The sequence below is a fragment of the Micromys minutus genome, assembly GCF_963924665.1.
Source record: "Micromys minutus genome assembly, chromosome: 1".
NCBI lineage: Eukaryota > Metazoa > Chordata > Mammalia > Rodentia > Muridae > Micromys > Micromys minutus.
In genome coordinates, this window is record NC_137969.1 from 156177935 (window position 1) to 156204431 (window position 26497).

The window sequence follows — 26497 nt, forward strand, 5'->3', positions numbered from 1 at the left end:
CAGCCATTTTGTTTGTTTGAGAAAGAATCTCGCTCTGTAGCCCATGCTAGTCTATCATTCAAGATGTAGCTCAGGTTGGCCTCAAATTCAAGATGATCTTCCTGCCTCAGCCTCTTTAGTGCTGGGATTACAGGTGTGATTTACCATGCCCAGTTTTAGATTTTTATAATAAATATTTATAGTAAGCTTAAATGTTAGAACATTAAAGACAAGGGCTCCCATCCCAAAACACAAAGCTTCCAATGACAAAAGAAAACAAAGGGAGAATTTAGGAAACATTGTTAATGCAATCCAATGAAAGGCAAGAAATGGTAAGGGGGCAAAAGCAAAAGTTAAACGGGAGAGTAAGCAGTAAGACAGCAGGGATAGATCTGAGTATCCCAGGAATCAGCACTGACACATGCTCCAGTCTTAGCAACAGAAAGAAAACTCACCTTGGACTTTCTAAAAGTCTAGCTGCATACTGAATAAAATGACTTTACAATATAATGCAGGCTGGTGGTGCACACCTAAAGTCCTAGCACTTGGAAAGCTAAAGCCAGAGGATCTTAAGTTGAGAACCAGTGTGGGCTACATTGCAAGACCCTGCCTCAAAACAAACAAAACCATAGTAATAAAGATGATCTGATCCAGTTAAGTTTAAAAATCCAAGCAGTGGCAAGACAGCCGGGAGACAGGCACGCACAGCCGCCATGAGAAGGCATCTTGCAGATGGCACAGGATTCCAGCTGACAGCTTTCCTGTTGCATTAGTTACCACTTCATACTTACAAGTACACCTGGAGTTGGCAAGATGTCTCAGCGCATAAGAGCACCTGTAGCACAAGCCTGGTGGTCTGAATTCATCCCCTGAAGCATCCGCATGTTAAAAGCCAGGTGCAACCTCAGCACTCCCATGGAGAAATGGGAAGTAGAGAGCAGAGGATTGCCTGGAAGATAACCATTCTGCCTCCAATAAAGGAGTCCTCTGTTCTAAAGAATGAGAAGAGTGAAGGAGTCTCTTATTCAGGGATTTTCATGGACTCTCCTAAAGAGAGGTTAACTACACGCCCCCCACCATGTTATTCCTATTTTTGCTTCTGTTTTTGTTCTAGACCACTACTGTCCTGGACTCTACCTATCCCTTCTTCCAAGTTCTTCACATGTCTCATCCCAATGAACATAAATTTATTTCATTGGGGGGTGGGATACAAGAGACTGAATTGGGGTTTTACATGTGTTAATTACACACACACTACCACTGAGCCCCCCCATCTCTTTTATTCTCAAGGCTACGATCTCTCGACCTTTGTCCAGACTCTTCAGTTTAACACGACACAGATGCCACAGGAGTGGACGCTTGGATTTTTTTTTTTTTTTTTAGTACAGAATAAAGTTTATTCAGGTCATGGGGAAGAGAGAGAGAGAGAGAGGAGAATAGAGGAGTAGAGGCCGGCCATGAGCACGTGGGGGGGGGGGAAGGGGAGGGGAAGAGGAGGGGTAGGGACAGAAGAGCAAGAGAGAGAGCAAGAGTGCAAGAGAGTGCTTGGATTCTTGATACTGCAGGTTCATCCTCCCAGGAATCTCCAAACTGTGCCATACCTTAAAATCCTAATGCCAGTGACAGACAAGAGTACTGAAAGATCCTTTCTTTTTCTGCTCTCAAATGGCTTCAAAAGAATTATACTTTTCCTTTATAGAGAGAAACACTTACCTCTTCCATTGGCAATATCAGGAGTCTCCAGTGATATCAAGAATTTGTATGATCTACCTTTAAATGGTACAACCTGTGAGATACTAGTGGTTCTGGCCTGTCTACTTTCTGAATGAAGCGTGAGGATGAGGTTCATACCTTCTCTGCATGGCCCCAGTTTTGTGATCTCCTGTGAGCAAAGGCTTGAAAAAAATATATAAATAGAGCACCTAGAAACAAATAAGGATTTTACAAGATACTTCCATGCACATTCTTATTTGGTAGGAAGAAAATTATCTTTTCTCCTTTCAAGGGTACAATCTTGCTACAGGCATCTTTTATACTATTAATAAATAGAAAAGCCCCAGCATCTCAAGTAACAAATTTGAATTGATAAATGGTCATTTCGTAATTTTATTGAGGACAAATTAATTTCCAGCACGAATGTGTAGGAGACCCACTCTACTAGTGATTGCTCAGAGTGAAACCAGACCACATCAAGATTGGTGTCTCACCTCCTAGAAACAAAAATACAACTGTAACTATACCTCTCTGGCTTAAAAGGTCCATGTTGGGAAGCTGACTTTGGTGGGACATGCTTGTAATTCTTGTACTTGGGAAGGAGAGTTTGAAGCCAGTGTGGACTACATGACAAGATGATGTCTCAACAACCAAAGCAGATGTGGTAGCGCTCAGGAAACAGAAGTAGATGTATCTCTGAGTTTGAGGCTAAACTGATCTACAGAATGAGTTCTAAGACAGCCAGTGCTACACAGAGAAACCTTGTCTCAAGCACACACACACACACTTTGAGTACAAAGAGGAAGATAGACTTAACACAGAGGCTCAGACACAGACTCTTCCTTAGTTCTTCTAGTAACTTCAAAATTCTGTATTCCTTCTTAGCTCTAAATCTATAATCTATCTCTGGTCTCCGGCTTCCAATGTCTCACTCTGTGTCTCTGTGTCTGTCTGTTTGTGTGTGTGTGTAACCACTAGACCAGGCTAAGTAGTCAGCAAACCTCCAGAGATCTATCTCTACCTCGCATCCCACCATGGCTGGCATTAGACACTCCCACCGCTGTGTCTGGTTTTTTATTTATGTTGAGTCTGCATATCTGTACTTAGGTCCTAATGCTTGTGGGGCAGAGACTTGTTATAGGTATCCAAGGATAACTTGAACTTCTGACCATCCTACTTCCACCTTCCTGGGGCCCAGCATGCCCAGGTTTATGTTTGCCATGGCTTTGTGTACTTATGGAAGCACTCTACCAGTATCTTGTCACTGAGGTGTTCTTCCCTGAACCAGTCTTTCACCTTTATTCACTCTGGGAAGGAACATACTAATAAAAGTGCTACTCTCTTGAGAAACAAGTATTAATTTTTTTAACCAATCATGTTTTAAGACCTAACAGATCGAGTGCTTTGCATGCATGTTTAGCCATTGGTTCAGTCCCCAACACTGGAAACAATGCTGCTAGGTTTTTATACTAACACTTTTATGAGTCTTCAGTGTGAAATATACAAAAAGGGATCAAAGCTGGATTTTGGAGCCCCCCAAAAGCCTTAAAGATAAAAGGCCTGGAAGGCCTGCTTGCTGCTCTTTGCCCTTTCCCAAAGCACACTCATTAACGTATTTCCTGTTCAAATTATTTTCTCATGTTGGCTTTTGATGATCATATGTTTCCAAGGCACTGTCAGAAAATGTATTTAAAAATGAATATATGAAATATATGAAATACAAACAGCATATTTTGCATCATATGGACTAACATTTTTTGAGTAGTCTTGTGTTTCCATTTACAACTGAGTTGGTCTCAGAATTAGAGCATTTGGCTTTTGAAGCAATATTGTCTGCACTGGGGTCCCTTGAATTCCAAAGATCTGCAAGTGTATGTAAGGAGTTCATATTACCCCTCCCCACATGCTTCCTTTTTTCTTGTCAGTGCTGAGCATTGACCTGGGCCTCGTGTTTTGTAGGTAAGCACTCTCCCTCAGCTGCACTCCTAGTCCCTATTTCTTGTGTTTGAAAAGCCATGGCCTAAAGCAACTTGTCTTTTCAAGCACTTTTTTTCAGGAGAGCCAAATGAAAATAAACTTTTAAAGATGACATTTGGAAGCATTTTTTTAGTATTCAACCAATCTGAAAATGGTCAAGAAAATCTTAAACAACCTATTGATCCTTAGATATGTTGTTGTAGGAGCTGTCAAGTACAAGGTCTATTCACAACCACCAAATCCACGTCTTTTATTTTTGCTGTTTCTGCTTCTTAATCCTTTGCTTTTAAACAAACTGTGTACTGTTGAGACTACTTTATCCTTCAGGCTAGCCCCTCACGTAATAGATGCAGGGGTTTTTCTTTTAATATTTGTGCAGAAAAGCTGGCACTTCTTTTGGTTTTTGAGTTTTGATTTGCAGACAGTCTTTCTGTGTAGCTCAGGCTTGGTCTGGAACTCTGGAGGTACTATATAAGTAAACCAGGCTGGCCTTGCCACCCTCTACCTCCATCCCTGGAGTACTTGGGATAGATTATCTTTTCTTATTTTAAAATCAGTCTTGAGCTGGGCAGTGGTGGCACACACCTTTATCACCAGGAGGCAGAGGCAAGTAGATCTGATTTCTAGGACAGCCAGGGCTAAACAGACAAATTCTGTCTTAAAAACAACCTTGAATATTAAATTTTTGTTTCTTACAGATGAAGAAATCAAGCTGAATAACTTGTAAGAAAACAGTTATATATATACACATACATACATATAATACACAGCAAAACCATGATCCTCTCACAAGGCCTTTGTCTGTGTTTATTTTCATATGGAGTCTAACGCAGGCCAGGCAAGACTAGAACTTAGTATGTAGCCAAGGCTGACCTTGAGCTCCTGAGCCTATCTGCACCTTTCAAGTGCTAGGATTATATATCACATGGCTCTCACCAGTTTTAGGGAAAAAAGCCAAACCTAAGATTAGCAGCAGAGTAATTTCATGCTTCCCCAAGTACCACATTTTCAGAGATCTCATTGAGGTTCACAGCAACTTGCAAGCCCCATTCAAATCTACCCAGAACTTTCACTCTTTTATAGGGAACTCTCACCTTAAATGGGACACTTTCTCTCCAACTTGTGCAGATACCAAACAGCATCATTTTTTGTTGATGTGCCCATCAAATTTTGCCATCATAAGTCAAAACCTTGGTGCTATTTATAAATTCAACAAAATTTAAGATTTAGCACACACAGTATGCTAGGGACAATGAGGAACAGGAAAGATTGATGGGGATCCAAACTACTGCAAGGGATAGAGAGAGCCTGGAGAAGTTCCATTCAAGTAAGGTAGGTAGAGAGTTGTAATTTGTGGGTGAAAACATGGCTCTGAAGGCCCAATAAGGCTAAATGCTGAACTATGAGTTATTAGGGAAATGCAGGAGAGTTCTAGAACCCACAGAAGGAGAGAGTTGTGGAGAGGAGACCAACTTTAGTGATTTCTTTTTTTCTTTTTTAGTGATTTCTGATAATTAAGAAATTTGTGCTGAAGAGATGGCTCAGAGCACTGACTGCTCTTCCAGAGGTCCTGAGTTCAATTCCCAGCAACCACATGGAAGCTCAAGACCATCTGTAATGTGATCAGATGCTCTCTTCTGATGTGTCTGAAGACATCAACAGTGTACTCATATACATTAATTAATATTTAAAACAAAAAATTTGGACCGAAGAACTATAACTAATTCTGGGATTTGCTTTTGAGTTGAGGGTCTAATTCTATAGCCCAGGTTGGGTTGAAACCTGAAATTTGTGATCTTCTTGCCTCAGCCTAAGTGCTGGAATTACTGGCATGAGCTATAATGCTGGGCTTAGTTTTTGTTTTTTAATTTATGTGTGTTTTGCCTGCATGCAGGTCTGTGCAACACTTGTATGCCTGGTGCCAGAAGAGGGCGTCTGGTTCCCTGGCACCAGAGTTAAGGACAATCTTGTGGGTGCTAGAATTGAACTCGGCTAATGTGAAAGAGCAGTCAGTGCTTTTAACCTCTGAGCCAGCTGTCTAATCCCCAGTTATGTTTCCAATGAGTTGATTTTTTTAAAAACTTTCCGAGAATTACTCCCTTCCGTTATATACAATCTATACAATGAAAACAATCTGCTGGATTTCTCCCCTCTGGCTACTACCCGTGGCCAGCACCCCAGTTTTAGTTCATCACGTTCAGATTAAGAGCATTCTAACCAGTTACAGTACCCGCCAGACTTTCTCTGCTGTACAGTGCACACACAAAATCAGACTAACAACGCAAAAAAGGCCGCACTAGTGTAATGACGTCCACATTACCCATCTCGATGCTTAAGGCCACAGCTAGATCTGTTCCTACTTAGAACCTTTCTTCCTCAATAAGTCTCCCCAATCTAGCTTATACTTTCCTCAGTCCTCCAGCATTGAAACCGTATTCCCTTCTCCCGTGGCTTAACACCACCCTCGGCACCTTCTCCGAGGGTCTTAAATCTACACTCGGGAAGAAGCAGCTCGTTCCCGCCTCTTTACTCTCGTCTCACCCAGCACTGCACCAAGCAGTTTTTACCCTGGATTAGTTCGAATTCTTTTCACAGACCTAGGTCTCCGTTTTCCTTTGTCAGTACAGGCCTCACAAAGCCTGGGCCAAATACCGCGGAAGCGCAGAACAAACGCTCGTCAACTTTAATAGAACCGAATCCGGCGGGGTTTGTCGGAATCGGAGGGCGTGTGGAGGGAGGGACAGGAGTGACAGAACCGCAGGACGCAACTGGAAGTCCCGGGTCCCACACAAAAGAGACTTCGGGGTGAAAAAAGAAAATACTGAGCCCAAAGCCCGGGAGTAAAGCACGGCAAGAGAGGAGATAGCCGCACATTGCCGCCGCTCCCTCCGGCCTGGGCCGTTGGTGGGCGTGGCAATCAGTCTCGCGGGAGCGGCGGTTGGGCGGGCCGTTGTCCCCGAGGGCGGGGCGAGTTGCTAAGGAAATGACTGCCCGCAGCGGCTCACCGCGCCAGTAGGGCGGGGCCTTGAGCAGCGCGGTTTCCGCTTCCGCCCTCTCCCCGCTCCCGTCCCGTTACCGCCTCCTAGCCGGCCTCGCGCCTTTCGCCGGCACCTTGCGTCGGCTGCGCAGCCGGGCCCGTTCCTTGCCACGCGCGCCCGGGGGGGCTCCGGCTCCGGCGCCGGCAAGGGTCGCGTCCCGCTCACTTGCCCCACAAGCAGCCAGCCATCCACCGCCATGGGTGCCTACCTCTCTCAGCCCAACACGGTGAAGTGCTCCGGGGACGGGGTTGGCGCCCCGCGGCTCCCGCTGCCCTACGGCTTCTCCGCCATGCAAGGCTGGCGCGTCTCCATGGAGGTGAGACAGGGCCCCAGAGGCTGGCCACTGCATGACAGGAACCTGACAGAGAAAGGGAGCGAGGGGGATGGGGTTCTCCCGAGCAAGGGTCCCTGACGAGTGCCTGCAGCTACGGTGCGGGAGGCGGCGGCGAGCGCGGGATTCGGGCGGAGAAGGAGCGGCTGGAGCTTGGGGACCGCGGCCTGATGGCTAGTGGCTGCGGGAGCCCTGCCATGTGAGAAGAGGCACCTTCCGCCCACTGGCCGCCGTCTCCGTACCTTCGCGCCATCCTCTGGTGGCAGCCCAGCCCTCCAGGTTTACAGGCGGCATGGGGTGTAGTTGTCAGAGTGAAGAGGGGAAGACTCGCTATTTGTTCGCTTATTGGTCGAATAGATATGAATATCTGGCTCGTTTTTATTCTTCAAATATGTGATGTGGCAGGCCTCTTGGGGCTACAAACTTAATGGCAAGAAGGAGCCCGGATAATAATGTGCTTCCTATTCTTAACCCTCAGTTGCTTTTGGCCTTAGACACCTCGTGTTAATTTCAGAAGCCCCGCTTGACCTTCGAGAATTGTCCCTCGTTCGTATTTTTTTTCCCGAAACCTTTTTACTACCGTTAGGAAAAGAACTGTGTCTGTCACTAGGCTTGCTTTTATTTTAAAAATATGCTTGTAATTTTTTTCTTACTCAATTTCTTTAAAACTTACTGAGTTGTCATTTTCCTATGCATATAATTTAGTTTACTCGATTTTTCAGCCTTTTTATCAATCTTTTTCGTCACCATGTACCAGTAACTTTTTTTTAGAAGAAGAAGAATTCACTTTGGATGAAAGGGAAAATAGCCATGTGGATTAGCGTTGAGCAAATGGATGTGAAACTACAATGAGCAGGGAAGCTGGTGTTAGGATGGAAAAGATGGACAGTGTGTCTTTGAGAAATTTTGTGTAAAGTCTAGGTGGAGGGACTAGTCAAATGTTCTAATTATGTCTGGAATCGAGGATTTATCCATTTAGTAAATGGGCTACAGGTAACAGCCAAATAGTTTCCCTTGGGGATTTTTCTCAAATTCCCTCGCTCCTCCCTGTGGTTAGCTCTGGAATGACAATGCAGACCTAAATGGTTTGTTCTCGGACTCAAAATTTATTCACACCAGCTTTTGATGATGGCTCTAGCATTATCTAGATGTAGTATCTAGATGGACAGTTTCAGCAAGGAGAGGGTCCTATTCATCTGGCTCAGTTACCCACATTTGACAGCTTGGAAATTGAGGCCTAGAGAGATTAGGGTGCTTGTACCTTGATACAAAGAATTGTATTAAGTTGTTCAAGACAGTAAGTGCTGTTCTTATAGGTGTCAAACTAAAGCACGGCTTTCATGTTTCTCAGTGACATGCTGTAGAACTGACTGGGTAAAGTTAGAGATACCTGAAGATAGCTTCAGAAGGAAAGCCTTGGGGATGGCTCAGTAGCTAAGAGCACTTGCTGTTCTTACAGGGGGCCAGGGTACAATTTTCAGTGACCATGTCAAGGAGGTCACAACCACCTTTGAGTTCAGCTCCACCAAACCCATTGCTCTCCTGGCCTCTGCTGATACCTCATTTTCTCAGAAGGGGGTATGTGGGGGAGCCATAATGTTAGTCTGGCTGGTGTTTTCTTTAGGCTATGGTGTTTTTAGTCTCATCTCATAGACTTTTCAAGTTTCTTGTTTCTTAATTTCCATTGATGTAGAGTGAAATGTTTTTTCTACTTATGGGAGAACTCTTTCCAGTTTTCTTTATGAATTGAGTTGCTTGAGTGTTTTCAGATCTAGGAATTACGTGATTTTACTTCTCTGCTAAGCATTTCCCTTTGATTGTTGGTTCCTCCATTGGTGATTAGAGATCGACTTCATTTTGAGTTTAGGGCTTCTTGGTATGGAGAATTTTGCTCAACTGTTCTTGAGACCATAGCCTTCATTCTAAAAGGCTATCTATTAAAGCATTAAAGCCTTCCTGTTGTGCTATTCCTGGATTTACTTTTGTTTGAGTAAATATGCCTAATCTTGAAGTACTATTTCATATCCTTTTCTGCTTCGTGGATACTTCTTTCTAGGTGTGTTTCCTCCCTGAAAGTATTATATTACATAGTATCTTTGCTATTGTAAGAAAGTTACTAGATAATATAGTTTCTAGTCTCTTTAAGAATCTTTAGGAAAGTAAGATCTTGACCTAAGAGTGTTAATATATCTCAATAGGCCAAAAAGGTAGTGAAGGGTTATTCTGTGTCTCTGTTCCTATTTTCCTAAGGAACAGGCTTGGTTCTACGAATTAATGAAGCCCATTTACATTGTTGGCTTGGTTCTAAAGACTGGGTTCAGGTAAGGTTATATTAATGTACCTTACAGAAGTTACTAAAAATCCTGACTCAGCCTTAGATCTGTTTTATTCCCTCTCTTGATCCAAGGGTGGATGGGAAGGTAGCTGGCATTTTATGCCTTTTGCCTCTTTGCTACCCTCTTGCTGTGGAACTAGAATTGGAGGGCAGGGGTGTCAAAATGTTGAAGTTATGTTCACCTTCTTTGTGGTTTGGAGGGATCCTCCAACTTACTGAGCTATCCTGTGGAGTTGGGGTGTGCTGAGAAACAAAATTGGGATGTTTTGGTGGCTGATGAAGTTCAATTAAAACACAATGTATTGTTAAAAGAGGTTCCTCTGACAGCAGCAAAACAGTTTGGAGAGTTGAGATTTTACAAAATTCAGTAAACACTCTCCATTTAAATTATTTATTTATTCTTTTGAGGGCATCAGATCCCTTTATAGATGATTGTGAGCCACCATGTTGTTGCTAGAAATTGAACTCAAGACCTCTGGAAGAGCAGCCAGTGCTCTTAACTGCTGAGCCATCTCTCCAGCCCACTACTTTCTTTTTAAAACTCTGTCTTATTATTTTTTTTAAACATTGTTTGTGTGTGGGTATGAATGTGTCATAGTACACATGTAGAGTTCAAAGGACAGCTTGTGGAAATTTCATTTCTGTTCCTACCATGGAGGTCCTACGGATTGAGCTCAGGTTGCTCAGACTTGGTGGCAAGTGCCTTTACCTACTGTTACTTCTGTAGCGTTTTTTGAGAGGCTGAGAGGAGGAGACAGGGATTTCCGATGTAGCCCTGTCTGTTCTGGAACTTGCAGTTACCCTCCTGTCTCTGTCTCCGTGCTAGGATTACAGGTTTGGATCACCATCCCCTATTTGGTATTGGTATGTTTTGAGTAGTTTTTATAAAAGATTATTGAAGGGCTGAATAGATGTGTCTCTGCAGATAAGAGCAACTTGATGGTCTTGCAAAGGACCCTGGTGTGGAGGGTAACAACAGCCTTCTGAAACTCCAGTTCCAGAGGACTTTACACCTTTGCCAGGCCTCCTTAGGTACCAGGTACACATGTAATGCACAGATAATTCAGGCAGAATGCCTGTATACATAAAATAAAAATACATGTTACAAATTTTTTAAAGAACATCTTGAATTAAATATCACGCTGAACAGAAAACTCAGGATGCATTGTATGATTTATTTGTTTTGATTTAAATGGTCTTATATAACCTCAAACTTATTGAAGATGACCTTGAACTCACAGGAATGTCTTATCTGGTGCCCATAGAAGTTAGAAGAGGGTGTTGGATCCTCTGGAACTGGAGTTTCAGATCATTGAGTCATCATGTTGGTGCTGGGAATGAAATCCAGGTTTTGGTTCAGTAAAAATAACCAATGCTTTTAACCAGTGAGCTCTTTCCTCAGCCTCCTGGATAGTATCAGTGACACCAACTCATTCCATCATTTTTTTAATAGCTGAATAACGTTTCTCTTAATTTTGTTTCTTCATTGCTGATAGATGTTAAGATTTGCACATTTGTCTACACATGTATACAACTTTGTGTGTGGAAATATATCTTGGGTATATACCTAAGAATAGAATTGCTATGAGTGATATTAGGAAGTAGATATTTGCTCTTTTCCCATATTTTCTGTCATTAAAATCCTTGAATTCATCAAATACTGTCTTTTTTATGCTAATGAACTGAGTGATAGCTGTTAGCTCCTGTGTGTGTCTAGGATGAGGACTTGTCACAAGGAAAAGTGATGTGCAGTAGATAGTTAGGACTTTTCAGCACACATCCTCAACCTCCCGGACAGTAGGGGGGCTGATCAGTTAATGACCAGTAATTTAATTAATCAGTGCCTATGTAACACCAAAGGAGTTTCAGGGGGCCTGCAATAGAATGTATGAAGATTCTTGAAAAATGTGACCAGGCTGGAAAGATGACTCAGTGATTAAGACCACTGACTGCTCTTCCAGAGGTCCTGAGTTCAAATCCCAGCAACATGTTGGCTCACAACATCTGTAATGGGATCCAATGCCCTCTTCTGGTGTGTCTGAAGACAGCCACACTTATATATAATAAATAAATAAATCTTTAAAAAAAAAAGAAAATAGAAAAATGTGATCACCAGAACTGAGCCTTAGTCTGCTGAGAAGATTCAGTGATGCCCAATCCTAGACTCACTAAATGCTTTCCTGAATTTAGAGATTTGCACTAGCAAACTAATTGAACACAAGGAAGGAGTTTCAGGAACTTCCTGTGCACTGCCTGTGTGTAAGGAAAGAGACCTGTGGCCACAGAAGTTTGTGTATTTGGAGAATACTGCCACTGAGGTATGTCTCCATCCCTTACAGATAAGCTCACCAGTGTTTTTTCCCCCTAGTTTGGTTAAGTCCTAGGCTTTGTTTAGTACTGTCTTTTTTAAAAAAATAAGGATTTTATTTTATGTCTGTTTATGTGTATGTACAGTTGTCCACAGAGTCCAGGAGGGATTGTAGAATCACTTGGAGGTAAAGTTTTGGGTATTGGTAAGCTGCCTAATGTGTATGGGTGCTAAGATTTGAACTCTGGTCCTGATAGAGCAGTAAGTGATCTTAATGGCTGAGTTTTCTCTTCACCTTTGTCAAATGCTTTTATTTGTTTTTAAATCTATTAAGCTAACCATGTGGCTTTGGCATACTGCATTAATTTTGAATGCTAAGCTTAGCTATATTCAGCATATGAATTTTTTTGGTCATTAAGTAGAAATAACCCTTTTGAGGAGTTGCTAGATTTGGTTGGCTACTATTTAGTTGATGTTTGTTTTGTTTTTGTTTTTTGTTTTTTTGAGATCGGGTTTTTCTACAGAGCCCTGGCAGTCTTGGAACTCAATTTGTAGATCAGGCTAGCTTTGAACTCACAGAGATCCACCTGCCTCTGAGATTAACAGCATGTACTATCACCAAGTGACTAGTTTGTTTGGTGTTAGTATGAGAATAATAGAGCCTCATAGAATGAGTTAAGAAATATTGCCTCTTAATCTATGTTTTGGAGAATTTGTGAAGAATTGGTACAAGTGTTTCTTGGAATTCACAAAGGCCCTGGTAATTCAAGTCACCCTGTTGATAAGATTATCAAGCCCCTTATATGAAATGATGAAGGTATGATGTTGAATGCCTTTAATGCCAGCACTCTGGAAGTAGAGGCAGTTGGATATCAGGCCAGCCTGATTTTTATAGTGAGTTCCAGGCTAGCCAAGGATATATATATATAGTAAGACCCTGTCTCAAAAACCAAATTATTATTAATAATAGTAGTGTCATATTAAATCATCTCTAGATTACTTATGTTATCCAATAGGACCAATTTTATTAATATTTCTATTGGTAGAATTTACCGATGCAGCCATCTTAGCTTGGGCTTACTGGTGTGGAAAGTTGTGGGTTGTTCTCAGACCTCTGAGACAGTGCTCGCTGGTTGGCCCAAACTGGCCTCTAACTCACAGCGGTGCTCATACCTCCCAAGCCTCCCAAATATTGCAATGCACTGGTGTGTGTTACCACTCCATAAACTTTACATGTTAACTACCTGTGTACAATTGAAAGCTGAATGTGGTAGTACATCTGTAATCCCAGAACTTGGGAGGTCGGGCAGGAAGGAGTTCAGTGATTCCCTATGCTACACAAAACCCTATTTCAAAATGAAAATGGAAATGCGGTTTTGTAGTGTTGAGCATATTCACTGTGTAACTAAATTTTAGCACTCTTTACTTTGGAAAACTAGAACTCTACTTGCATGATGACAGCTGCTGCTGTTGCTGCTACTACTTTTTCCTCTCCTCCTCCTCCTCTTCCCCCTTCTCTCTCCCCCTCTACCTCTTCCTCCTCTTCCTTCTCTTTCCTTCTTTTGATTGTAGAGGAACTGAGGCAGGATCTCATCATGTAGCCCTAATGTAGGCCTAGAATTATTTACATAAATTGAGCTATCTTTATGTCTGTGCCTTCCAACTACTGAGATTACAGGTATGTACCAACCATGCCTGATTTAATGTTTATTCTTCAACAAATACATGCATATAATGTATTTGCTGTGTGCTTGTGTGCATGTGCTTGAGTGACAGCCAGAAATTGGCATCGGGTGGTTTCCTGTGTCTTGTTGAATCTGACATTTTTTGAGATGTCACTGATGAGCTCACACAACCAGGTATAGGTTCACAGACGTGTGGTGCAGTCCAGCTTGGTTTGTTTGTTTGTTTTCCAAGACCAGGGTCTCTTGTTTCGCTATTTGGCTTTTATCTGAGTGCTGGGAATCAAAACATAATTGCATGGTAGGCATTTTACCAACTGAGCCATCTCTCCAGCCTGAATGCACCTAATTTTTAAAGTTATATGATATTATATTATCTCTTAGGGCTGTTTGGCTTATTATTATTACATTTATTTCTTATGTGTATGTGTGGGGAGAGCCATTCACATGCCATAGTGCATGTGTGAAGGTCAGAGGATAACTGGCAGGTATCAGGTTTGATGGCAGGCATCTTTACTGCTGAGCCCTATCACCAGTCCTTTTGTTTGGTTATTTGAGGCAGGGTCTGGTGTTGTCTAATCTGGTCTTTTGTTTGGTCTTAGTTTTTTGTTTTGTTTTGTTTTTTTTTTTTTTTTTTGACAGGATTTCTCTGTGTGGCTCTGACTGATCTGGAACTCACTGTGTAGACCAGGTTGGCCTCATATTCACAGAGATGTGCCTGGCTCTGCCTCCCAAGTACTGGAATTAAAGGCGTGTGCCGCCAATGCCCAACTAATCTTCTAATTGTTGATTCGCCAGATTTCACCTCCCATATTCTGGAATTATAGGCGTATGCCACTACAACTGGCTTTTTAATTAAAAAGATAATTAATTCCTTTTCTGCCATTGAGTCTTTTATCTTTACTTACAAGGATATATATGTATAATATATATGATATATACATTTTATATATTTATATATATATTAATCTCATAAATCTTAAGTGGTTGATTTGAAAGCAACAGCTGTCAGGAGATTGGCATCAGAGAATTACCTAACCTTTTATTAATGTGGATGAACCCATTGTTTAGAATGTCAAAGACCAAGGCCTAATAGCCTTACTCAGGTGACTCATGCTGTGTGTATTCTGAGTCATCTCTCCTAGACATCACAATAATTATTATATTTCTGGGTGTCATGCAGCAAATGAAGAAATTATCTTTATGGTAGTTGTCCCTGAGACATTTGGGAACACTTCATCTTTGTTGAATCTATTTTGCATTGCTGTGACAAAATACCTAAAGCCATGTACTTTATAAAGAAATGTTTCAGCTCACAATTTGGAGGTTCAAGCACAGTTTGCTTCACTCTTTTGAGAACCATGTGGCAAATGTTAGGAGTACATGTAGAAGAAATCATTTGTTGTTAAGACGTAGGAAGCAAGAGACTAGGGATGACTCAGGCTCTCTCTGTCTCTCTCTTTATGATAAGCAATCTAGTGGGAGTAATACACCCTGCCAGACTTGACCCATTCCTGAAAGCCAACATTATTCTGTTCATGAGGTTGGGGTCTTTACCTAAATCTCTTCTACTAGGTCTTACTTTAAGGCTCTGTTACTTCAACAATACCACACTGGGGGCCTGGTCTCTATAGAGCATATGCATGCTTCTCTGGAATAGCAAACCATATCTAAACCATAGCACTATCCTAAGCAGACATGGAGGATCTCCCATATGTGGTAGCATTAGACCCCAGAGCAATAAGGAAATTTAAGACAGCCTTTGCTTTTGCATGCTGGTTTAAAATCTGGCTTTGGACATAGGACTCCTCTTTCTCCTGGAACATTGTATGACAATATGAGGTAGTATCTCTTCAGTGTCCAATGCACTGGTGTAGTTGGGAAAGGCCTCCTAGTGTCACTGAGATTTAGAATATAACAGACAGGAATAAGTATGGGGAGGTAGTGTTAGGAAGAAAAGACTGAGTACAGACATTGTTTGCTAGGTAGTAGAAGGAGCATTTGTGTTAAGCTGGGAGTAGTTGGAAAATAGCTTTAGAGGTAGGAAGATTGGGTTATACTCATGTGTAAGGGTGACTGAGTGCCTTAAAGCAAAGGCAGGAACAATGTGATGAAAGTTACCATGGATCATTCAGCAGCCCTCTGTGATGAACAGCAGCTAGGAAGGTGAATATGAATTGCTATGAGGTTTGGCTGGGGCAGTTAAAATTCCTCAGGAAGAAAGAAGACCAGGGCTAAAGCTATGATTTAAGAAGTTAAGAATACTTGTTGCTCTTGCGGAGAATTTGGATTCAATTCCTAATATCCACATGATGGTTCACAAACATCTGTAATCCTCTTTCCAGGGGATCCAGTGCCTCCTGACCTCTGAGCATCAAGCATACATATGGTATACACACAAACATGCAGTCAAAACACACACAGAAATTAAAATGAGTAAACCTAGTAATGTTAAAAGAAAGAAGATAGAAGGTGGAAACTCATTTTTTTTAATGGCATCTTCTGTGTTCCTGTTTATGGGAGTATTAAAGTAGAGGACAGAACCTATAGGGACAATCAGCCTAAAGTATAGAAGTATTGTTCTTTACTAAACTCAAGAAAACGTGAAACTGACAGGTTGTACTATTTTCTAAATATTGATATACATTTTTAAATGCTGGTACCTGAAAGAGAAAATTATGATTGAAATTAATTCATGCAAGGTAAGTAACCAAAGTAGAGTGCTGAATAGCATTTAACCCTCTGTCTGAAGAGAGTGTCTGAAGGGAGTACGGACTGTCTCCAGGGTGTGGTAGAATAAGCTGCAGTACACATCTACCAGAGACTTGACATACTTGCTTGAACTTTGCCCTACTTTGCAATATTAGTTTGAGGCATTAGAGATTTGTTAGAATACAAACATTTTTTAATGAAAAAAATGTTAATGTGACCAGGGCCTTTTCTAATTTCCTTTCAGATGTGTTGTGCCTTTGGAATTGAATTTGTTATCAAGAGAATTCCTTTGTAAATCTAATTTCTCTAAGCTAAGGCTTTAGGAAACCTTAGGAAGTTAAGCTTTAGGAAGAATTTGTTAATGTGTTGCAATGCTTTTTTAGAAAGTATGTGCAATATTGTTTGGTACTGTTAAAGTCTTCTGTAGGAGTCTCTGATTTTTCAGGTTTGTGAGGTCCTAAGGAGGTTTTCTTGCTCTTTAACATTTTTTTTCCTTGAATATCACTATTTATTTAGAGAATGGGTCTAGAAATAGCTTTATCTTAAAAAAAAAAAAAAGATTTGGGGCTGGAGCAATGGCTCAGTGGTTAAGAGCACTGACTGCTCTTCCAGAGGTCCTGAGTTCAATTCCCAGCAACCATATGGTAGCTCACAACCATTCGTAATGGGATCTGAAAACAGCTACAGTGTACTTACATATAATAAATAAATAATCTTAAAAAAAAGATTTATATGTTTTCTTAGGTGAGTAAACAGTATCTGGCTCAAGACACACCAGAAGAGAGCATCAGATCCCATTTCAGATGGCTGTGAGCCACCATGTGGTTGCTGGGAATTGAACTCAGGACCTCTGGAAGAGCAGTCAGTGCTCTTAGCCACTGAGCCATCCCTTGCCCCTGATTTTGCTTTTCATATTCCTTTCTTGTGTCCTTCTTTGCCTTTCTCTCCTGTATTCTTATATCCCCAACCTTCCTTTCTCGTTTGTAGCCCATGTTTGGATAGCCAGAGAAGGGTTATGCTACAAACATGAAAGTACCTTGTGACCTGAAATATAGGAGAAATAGTGTTTGAACTTGGTGAAACATTCTGATTATGTTCTTTCTTGTAGGATGCTCACAACTGTATTCCTGAGCTGGACAATGAGACAGCCATGTTTTCTGTTTACGATGGACATGGAGGTAACTTTATCAGATCATATTGGAAACAGTCTCAGGCTTACAAATGGGCAAGAAAGGGATTCTTTGTTCTTCCACTTTTCAGGATTGAAACAAGTATAACGGATACGAAAGTGTCGAGGAATTTATTAATGGACTTAGAGGAGTCATAGTGAAATGTTTTCAGGGTCACACTTTACTGGTTATAGCTAGGTCTCAGGTGTGCTAAAGTGTTCATCACCTGTGTCCTTGTGTGGGACACACTGTTATATTAATAAAGCCTTTCTTTTAGGGGAAGAGGTCGCCTTGTACTGTGCCAAATATCTTCCTGATATTATCAAAGATCAGAAGGCCTACAAGGAAGGCAAGCTTCAGAAGGTCTGTCTGTCTACATTGTCAATTCTTCACTTGAAGGGCTCTCTTGCTTATCGTATTTCTTTTTAGAGGGTGTTACACCCAACAGGCTTCTTCCCACTTGGGAGTTTTTAGACTTACCTTATTTTCTGAAGTCTTTAAACTACTTTGTCTATTTGTGTGTCTTGGCGTGATTGATTTCCCCCTGAATGTGAATCTATATGGTGTGCCTATAGCTTGTGTACTTGGTGATTGACACCACCTGCTCCTCACCCCCATGGATTCCCTTGTGTGCTACAACTGTGTGTACTGGGCAGTTGATTTGTATGCGTTGTAGTTGTCTTACACTGCTTTGCCTATTCAGGCTTTACAAGATGCCTTCTTGGCTATCGATGCCAAACTGACCACTGAGGAAGTCATTAAGGAACTGGCACAGATTGCGGGGAGACCCACTGAAGATGAGGATGATAAAGAAAAAGTAGCAGATGAGGATGATGGTGAGTGTGGCGTCTGTGTTAGAAAGAAATGAGCAGTTGATTATCAGTTCTGAGAAATCATGGCTTCCCAGGGACCTGAGGAATTGTCCCATGAAAGGACACCACAGCAACTAAACTGGCTTATGGGGGCCTACAGAGGCTGAACCAACAATCAGGGAGCCTGCATTGGACTGACCTAGGCCCCTACATATATGTTGTGTACCTTGATCTTCTGGACTCCAAACAGTGGGAACAGGGGCTGTCTCTGACTCTTTCCAGCTTTTGGGACCCTTTTCTTCACACCAGATTGCCCTGTCCAACCTTTATAAGAGGGGAGGTGCCTAGTATTATTGCAACTAGACGTGCATGTTTATGTTTGATTGATAGCCTTGAGGTGTCTGAAGAGAAACAGAGGAGTAGATATAGGTGGAGGCACTGGGAGGAGAGAAGGGAGGGGAAACTTCAGTCGGGATGTAAGAAATAAAATAAGAAAAGAACCCTATGTGGGCTAGATGGTAGAGGCATGCCCTTAATCCCAGCACTTGGGAAGCAGAGGCAGGCAGATCTCTGTGAGTTCAAGGCCAGCTTGGTCTACAGAGTGAGTTGCAGGACAGCTAGGGTTACACAGAGAAAAACTTTTTAAAACACCTAACCCTTCCACCTATACTATATAGGTATATATTATGATAGAATAAAGTAACCTTTGTTCAGTACATAGCTCTAAGCATTTTTGCATGAATTTTGTTACTCTGATGGGGTTTTCCCAGTTCCTGTTGTTATGTATATGCTGACTTTTTCTTCCAACTTAGCCCTTCTCCTAAGCTATTATTTGGGCTTTCTGGGCCTCAGTCAGAGTAAAGGTTTCAACTTAATACAAAGGAGAGGAGGTACAGTGGGGAAGTATAACTGTTGTTCTTCCGACTAAGAAAGGTGTAAAAAATCAGAAAAGGCCTACTGAGAAAAAAGTGAGGGACTGTTCTGACTCATAGTGGGGTGATGAGGAAGTTCAGCCTCGGGTTACAAACATTAGTGAAAGGCATGCTGATCTGTGAGGAGTCCGGGGTGGGCTCTGACATAGCCCTTCCCTGCAGTGGACAATGAGGAGGCCGCACTGCTGCATGAAGAGGCTACTATGACTATTGAAGAGCTGCTGACACGATATGGGCAGAACTGTCAGAAGGGCCCTCCCCATACCAAAGCTGGAACTGGGACAGGTGATGAACCAGGGCCCCCAGGCCTCAATGGGGAGGCTGGACCTGAGGACCCATCTAAGGAAACTCCTTCCCAGGAAAATGGCCCCACAGCCAAAGGCCACACAGGCCTTTCCTCCAACTCGGAACATGGGACTGAGGCAGGCCAAATTGGTGAGCCCGGTACTGCTACTGGTGAGGCTGGACCTTCCTGCTCTTCAGCCTCTGACAAGCTTCCTCGAGTTGCTAAGTCCAAGTTCTTTGAGGACAGTGAGGATGAATCAGATGAGGTGGAAGAGGAAGAAGATGACAGTGAGGTAAGGGCCTATGAGGACAGACGGGACTGAGGTTGCTGTGGGGATCTCTTTGGTACTTGAAGGTTTTTATTTCATGGGGGGGTGGGGTGGGATTCATGGCTTGTTGAGGTCAGAGGATAAGATAAATTGCATGAGTCAGTTCTCTACTTCCCTTCATGTGAGCCTGGGTTATTGGGCTTTATAGCAAGTGCTTAATTGGCCATCTCATCTCTTTTTCCTTATACCTTAAATCATTTTCCAAGACTCGTGTATTCTAAATTTTAGCCTTTGAGTGCATTGTCTCCACCATTACAAGTTTCTTTAACCCTCTTACCTTTTTTTATTTAGTTTCAGAGAAAAGAAAAAGCTTTTCTTTAAAATTTAAAAATAAACATTTATCCAATTTTGTTTTGTCTGTGTATGTACCTGAGTGTCGGGGCATGCTTATGGAGTTTAGAGGACAACTGGAAAGGGATAGCTTTCTCATGGAAGCTCTGAGGGTTGAGCCTCAGAAATGGGTCACCAGACTTTACCCATGGAGCTATCTCTCTAACACAACAGAGTGATTTATTCTGGCCTTTCAGGATCTGACTCCTAGAGAAGAACAGGGAGGTGTTTTTTTTTTTTTTTTTTTAATTACTTTAGGCATTTGGGGTTCTCCTTTTTCCAACAATTTATTCTCTGGAAGGTGTTTCAACTGGTTAGTTTGATCTTCCCCAGAGAAAATTGCACAAACACCTGTGCTGATAACATCTGAGCCCAGTTCAGAATGCGAGTTTTTCATGCTTTTCCTAGCTTGTCCCCTGCCCCAGATTTTCATATTGAGATTAATTATATTTTTGAGTGTTAAGTTGGGGAAGGTGGGCACCAGGGAGCCTCAATATCCCAGTCTCAGTAGCTTGGAATCTTTCTGGTAGGAATGTAGTGAGGATGAGGACGGCTACAGCAGTGAGGAGGCAGAGAATGAGGAAGATGAGGATGACACGGAGGAGGCCGAAGAGGATGATGATGAAGAGATGATGGTCCCTGGAATGGAAGGCAAAGAAGAGGTGTGTGTGGGAGGGAAGGAATGGCTTGGGAAGTGACAAGGAACAAGTCCCCTGGATTTGATTTTAGGAAGTATATCCCCTTGGTGTTTCAGTCTTTAATTCATGATCAGGAGAATTCTACAGTAGAAACTCTAAGGGTAGTCTGAATAGAAATGTTTTGAAAAGGGCAAGGGAACATGCTGCTGTCTCTGGACAGCTCTTCCTATAGGTTAAAGCTCTCCCATAGATAGCTGTGTCAGGAGTGCACTCATACCTAGAGGCTTCCATAAGGCTTTGTTTCTTCCTTTTAAGCCTGGCTCTGACAGTGGCACAACAGCGGTGGTGGCTCTGATCCGAGGGAAGCAGTTGATTGTGGCCAATGCAGGGGACTCTCGCTGTGTGGTGTCTGAGGCTGGCAAAGCTTTAGATATGTCTTATGACCACAAACCAGAGGATGAAGTGGAGCTGGCGCGCATCAAGAATGCTGGTGGCAAGGTCACCATGGATGGACGAGTTAATGGCGGCCTCAACCTCTCCAGGGCCATTGGTAAGGACTAAGAAACTAGGGAAGTCTTGGGGTCTTCTCCTTGTATTCTGGATGATAAAAATGGCAGATGAGCTCTTCGTTCTGAGAGCAGATCTGAAACTAGATAAGATGGAACTTTGACCTACCTCTTATACAAGTCTTGGAATTATTCAAACTGCTCACTGCTCTTACCTTTCAGGAGACCACTTCTACAAGAGAAACAAAAACTTGCCACCCCAGGAACAGATGATTTCTGCCCTTCCTGACATCAAGGTGCTGACTCTCACTGATGACCATGAATTCATGGTCATTGCTTGTGACGGCATCTGGTGAGCACTGGTGGAAGAAACACCTTAAACACCCTTGTGCAACCTTACTTCTGTGAGCCTTGGAGCTACAGTAGGGTAGCTTCTTGTAGGATGGCTTCTTGGTGAGTTAAAACCACCGAGCCTGGGCTCAGCAATTAAGAGCACTGACTATTCTTCCAGAGGTCCTGAGTTCAATTCCCAGCAATCACTTGGTGGATCACAACCCTCTGTAATGGGACCTGATGACCTCTTCTGGTGTGTCTGAAGACAGCTACAGTGTACTCATATACATAAAATAAATAAATATTTTAATGATATTTTGAAAACACCCACTAAGCCTAAGGCAGAGCTGAGGAGCATTTACACATTGGCATTGGCCTGCATCAGTACTACTGCCTACATGCCTTTGGTAGGACTAAGGATTCTGACTGTCGTTTTTTGACCCAGGAATGTGATGAGCAGCCAGGAAGTTGTAGACTTTATTCAATCAAAAATCAGCCAACGTGATGAAAATGGAGAGCTTCGGTTATTGTCATCCATTGTGGAAGAGGTGAGTCTAAAGTTGCAGGAGGGTGCCTGGTTTACACAGAAACATCTTGATGAGACCAGAGGCTAGGAGTAGTATTAATCATGAAACACACTAGAAGACCTTGATTAAAAAGGTGGACCTTTCTTCATTTCCCTGATGTAACCTTAGGCCTCAAAAATTCACCAAAAAAAAAAAAAAGTCTGTTTTGTGATAGCTGTTGCCCATTCCTTCTCTCCTGCCACCATTTATCAGCAAGGACAAGCCTTCTTGTATTCTTGGTTCCCAGGAAGGTGTTCAAACCCCATGGCTAAACTCCCTCAACCTTTTTGTAGTTGCTGGATCAGTGCCTGGCACCAGACACTTCTGGGGATGGTACAGGGTGTGACAACATGACGTGCATCATCATTTGCTTCAAGCCCCGAAACACAGTAGAGCTTCAGCCAGAGAGTGGCAAGAGGAAACTGGAGGAGGCTGAAGAGAACGGCAACAGTGACAAGAAGAAGGCCAAGCGGGACTAACAGTCAACTGGACCCTGCCCATCTAGACTGTTTTTGAGCCCTTGGACCCGAGACTGAGTTTTGTCCTTTTCCTTTAGCCTTAGCAGTGGGTATGAGGTGTGCGGGGAGGGGGGCTGGGTGGCTTCCCTCAGCCCATTCCAAAGAGGGTCCTCCCTCTGGACGCGGCAGCCTGGGAACCTCTGCTGTCCTCTGCAGCCTCCTCATTACTCCTTGGGCTCATCGACTATCGGTTCTGTGCCTGTGCTCTGTTGTGTTGGAGGGAAGGACTGGTAGTTCTGATTTTTACTCTGTGAACACTTTATTTAAGGACATTCTTTTTTATTGGCGGCTCTGTGACCCCTAGCCGCTTGCACCCGCTCTCTGTTGTACACTTTCAAGCAACACTTTTTCAGACTAAAGGCCAAACAAAAGCTATTCGTGCCCATAGTGTCCTTTTTTTCCTCTCCTACCCTAACCCCATTTGGGGGAGCTGTTGGTGTATGCTTGCCTGTGTGTGAGTCCCGAGCCTCTGGAGGGGGGAGCAGTGAGTGTTGAGCAGAAGCTGGAAGTAATAGCTAACTCTTGAGCAAGCAGCCCACTGGAGGCCATCCTGGCGCTGTTTGCCTTCAGGCATGACTTCCTAGTTCGTAAGCGGAGGGGGCAGGGTACCTCTTGCCTGGTTGGCTGGTCGGCTCACTCATTTAGCTTCTGATTGGTCGGCTAGCAGCGCATCACAATCATTTCCTGGTCATGCTGCGGTTGAGCTCCCGTTGACTATCTCATGAACTACGCGTCCCGAGTTGCTCTTCGGTGGCGGAAGCGGAAGCGGGTACGGAGGTACCAGCTGGTCTTCGGAGGGGGGTAGGGGGCTCCATGAATGGAAGCGGCGGCGGCGGCGGGAGCGACCTGAGCTGGGCTCCGGGGCCAGGGCCAGGGGCTGCCCAGGGCCCGCTCCGGTGTATGGGGGCGGCTCGTGGACCTTAAGAGCAAGGACCGACGGCTGGGCCGAACTGGGAGGGGCGGGGCCGGGCGGCCTCGGGCCGGAGGCGCGTCGGGCTGGAGCCGGTCACGATGCCCCGAAGGAAGCAAAGCCATCCACAGCCCGTGAAATGCGAGGGGGTCAAAGGTCAGGGGTCAGGGGCCTTGAGCGGGGAGGAACAGGGGTGGGGTCAGTAGAGTGGGCTCAGGTCAGGGTGGAGGGGGATTCCTGAGGGTTTTAGGGGCGGATGATGTGGTATCTTAGCTCCCTACCAAAGTATTAAAGGAACCTGAGGGTCACCGAGTACGGGAAGTGCAGTTCACAACAGCTGGCTCCCTGGTTCCGATTATGGGTACGGCTTGGGAGGGAGATTCCACAAGCACCCTCCCCTCTTTAGTCGATACTGAAGATTCCTTCGACGAAGGACCTGGAGCCCTGGTGTTGGAGAGTGATTTGCTACTAGGCCAAGATCTGGAGTTTGAAGAAGAGGAGGAGGAAGGTGACGGCCACAACGACCAGCTCATGAGTTTTGAGAGAGACTCTGAAGGTGTGTTTAAGGGTCGTGGTTAAGGATTAATGGCTATTGGTAACTCAAGTCCTTTAGAGGGCGGTGTCAGCAACTAAAACACTTCTTTCTACAACCTGGGAACCCCTCCCCAAAGGTCCCTCAACAGCATCATTTTGCTGAGGTGAAGTTCTGGGTCTGGGCTAAAGGTGGTGTGGATACAAGAGTTGGTAGTCTCATTTCTTATGTGCACCTCAGGAGGTTCATGGAAGGGAATTATGTAAATAAGCTACTCATAAAACTCTTTGACCGGTAGCAGCAGATCCTTTTTGTACTGAGGTTTCAGTTTCTACCCTTAGGTCTCTCCTCATTTATTTCTTGGGTAATTCTTAAAGTTAGAGGAAACCATATAAAAGAAACTGTCCCCTGTGTAATTAGCCCTACATTGTTCCCACTTTCTCCAGATTGTGCCTACTTGAGTTGGCTTTCATAGTTAGCCTTATATGAAAAGGAGTCTTACCAAACGGGGCTTACAAAAAAAAAATAATAATAATCCCAGGGTCTTTCATATTTTTACTTTTCTTATATTAAGGATTAATGTTGCTTCACATCAGCCTGCACCCCACTTCAAGCCCTTGATATTTTCCATTTGTTGAAAATATGTCAACCCTAGTGATCGAGAGGTAGAACAAAGTCAAGGTTGAGGCAGAGTAAGTAAGTGGGGCTGTATGTGAGAAATGAGAATTTGGAACTCGGTCTTGAGCCATGTTGATTTTTTTTCCCATATTTCTGTTTTACCAGGAGACTCTCAGGGGGCCAGACCTGGACTTCCCTATGGGCTGAGTGACGACGAGTCTGGGGGCGGCCGGGCACTAAGTGCCGAGAGTGAAGTTGAGGAACCAGCCAGGGGTCCAGGGGAGGCCAGGGGTGAGAGGCCAGGCCCAGCCTGTCAGCTGTGTGGGGGGCCGACAGGTGAGGGGCCGTGTTGTGGGGCAGGAGGGCCGGGTGGGGGGCCCCCGCTGCCCCCACGGCTACTGTACTCATGCCGCCTCTGCGCCTTCGTGTCCCACTACTCGAGCCACCTGAAGCGGCACATGCAGACACACAGTGGAGAGAAGCCGTTCCGCTGTGGCCGCTGCCCCTACGCCTCAGCCCAGCTCGTCAACCTGACACGACATACCCGCACCCATACTGGCGAGAAGCCGTACCGCTGTCCCCACTGCCCCTTTGCCTGCAGCAGCCTGGGCAACCTGAGGCGGCATCAGCGTACCCACACAGGGCCTCCCACTCCTCCCTGCCCAACCTGTGGCTTTCGATGCTGTGCTCCACGACCAACCCGGCCTCCCAGTCCCACAGAGCAGGAGGGGACAATGCCCCGGCGATCAGAAGGTAGAAAAGACACTGGAGATCTTGGGACATGGGTAGGTAGCAATAGGGATATTTGGATTAATGGCCCATATCTCATTGTTTCCACAGATCCTCTGATCCTTCCAGATTTGAGTCTCCACGTGCCACCAAGTGGTACCAGTTTCCTGCCAGACTGTGGGCAGCTACGGGGTGAAGGGGAGGGTTTGTGTGGAACTGGATCAGAACCACTGCCAGAGCTACTGTTCCCTTGGACCTGCCGGGGCTGTGGACAAGAACTGGAGGAGGGTGAGGGAAGCAGGTTGGGAACTGCCATGTGTGGGCGTTGCATGCGAGGAGAGGCTGGAGGGGGTGCCAGTGGGGGACCCCAGGGCCCTAGTGACAAAGGTTTTGCCTGTAGTCTATGCCCCTTTGCCACTCACTACCCCAACCACCTGGCTCGGCACATGAAGACTCACAGTGGTGAGAAACCCTTCCGCTGTGCCCGCTGCCCATATGCCTCTGCTCACCTGGATAACCTGAAACGGCACCAGCGTGTCCACACAGGAGAAAAGCCCTACAAGTGCCCCCTCTGTCCGTATGCCTGTGGCAACCTGGCCAACCTCAAGCGTCACGGTCGCATCCACTCTGGTGACAAACCTTTTCGGTGCAGCCTTTGCAACTACAGCTGCAACCAGAGCATGAACCTCAAACGTCATATGCTGCGACATACAGGGGAGAAGCCCTTCCGCTGTGCCACCTGCGCCTACACCACGGGCCACTGGGACAACTACAAGCGTCATCAGAAGGTGCATGGCCACGGTGGAGCAGGAGGGCCTGGGCTCTCTGCCCCTGAGGGCTGGGCCCCACCTCATAGCCCACCCTCTGTCTTGAGCACTCGGGGTCCAGCAGCCCTGGGTGCTACTGGTAGCAGGGCTCTTCATACAGACTCACCTTGAACTAGGTTCTTTTTACCTGGGGCCCTAGGAATTAGCCCTACACCTCCTGCATTTTATACAAATGGACTAGAAAACCACCTTTCCCTTTTTCCCCCGCTGGTCAGGGGCTCCACACAGACTAACCTAGGCCATATAGACCAGGGGGCCTTGTCTTGGCTCATGTACCTGATGAGCTAAGTGATTAGGACCTTGGATTCACCGCCACTGCTCCCAGGGGCCATGGATGAACTGGTTGGGAACTGCCCAACCTTTTACTGTTTTAACTTATTTCAGTGCT

The 26497-nt window shown here is 44.3% G+C and overlaps 2 protein-coding genes across 2 annotated transcripts; both read left to right on the top strand.

Moving 5' to 3' along the window:
- The first annotated feature begins 6729 nt into the window (after positions 1 to 6729).
- On the top strand, positions 6730 to 22858 carry PPM1G (protein phosphatase, Mg2+/Mn2+ dependent 1G). The gene is made up of 10 exons (XM_080936680.1): positions 6730 to 7023; positions 17184 to 17253; positions 17522 to 17607; positions 17948 to 18080; positions 19151 to 19566; positions 20463 to 20594; positions 20886 to 21120; positions 21299 to 21428; positions 21855 to 21957; positions 22269 to 22858. The coding sequence occupies exons 1-10, from the start codon at positions 6904 to 6906 to the stop codon at positions 22452 to 22454; spliced, it is 1611 nt and encodes a 536-aa protein (XP_080792806.1). The 5' UTR covers positions 6730 to 6903; the 3' UTR covers positions 22455 to 22858.
- Positions 22859 to 23303: 445 nt separating this feature from the next.
- On the top strand, positions 23304 to 26485 carry ZNF513 (zinc finger protein 513). Its single transcript, XM_080922526.1, has 4 exons — positions 23304 to 23559; positions 23810 to 23959; positions 24719 to 25306; positions 25394 to 26485. Exons 1-4 carry the CDS (start codon positions 23505 to 23507, stop codon positions 26218 to 26220), a joined length of 1620 nt encoding a protein of 539 aa, XP_080778652.1. The 5' UTR covers positions 23304 to 23504; the 3' UTR covers positions 26221 to 26485.
- The last annotated feature ends 12 nt before the right edge of the window (positions 26486 to 26497 follow it).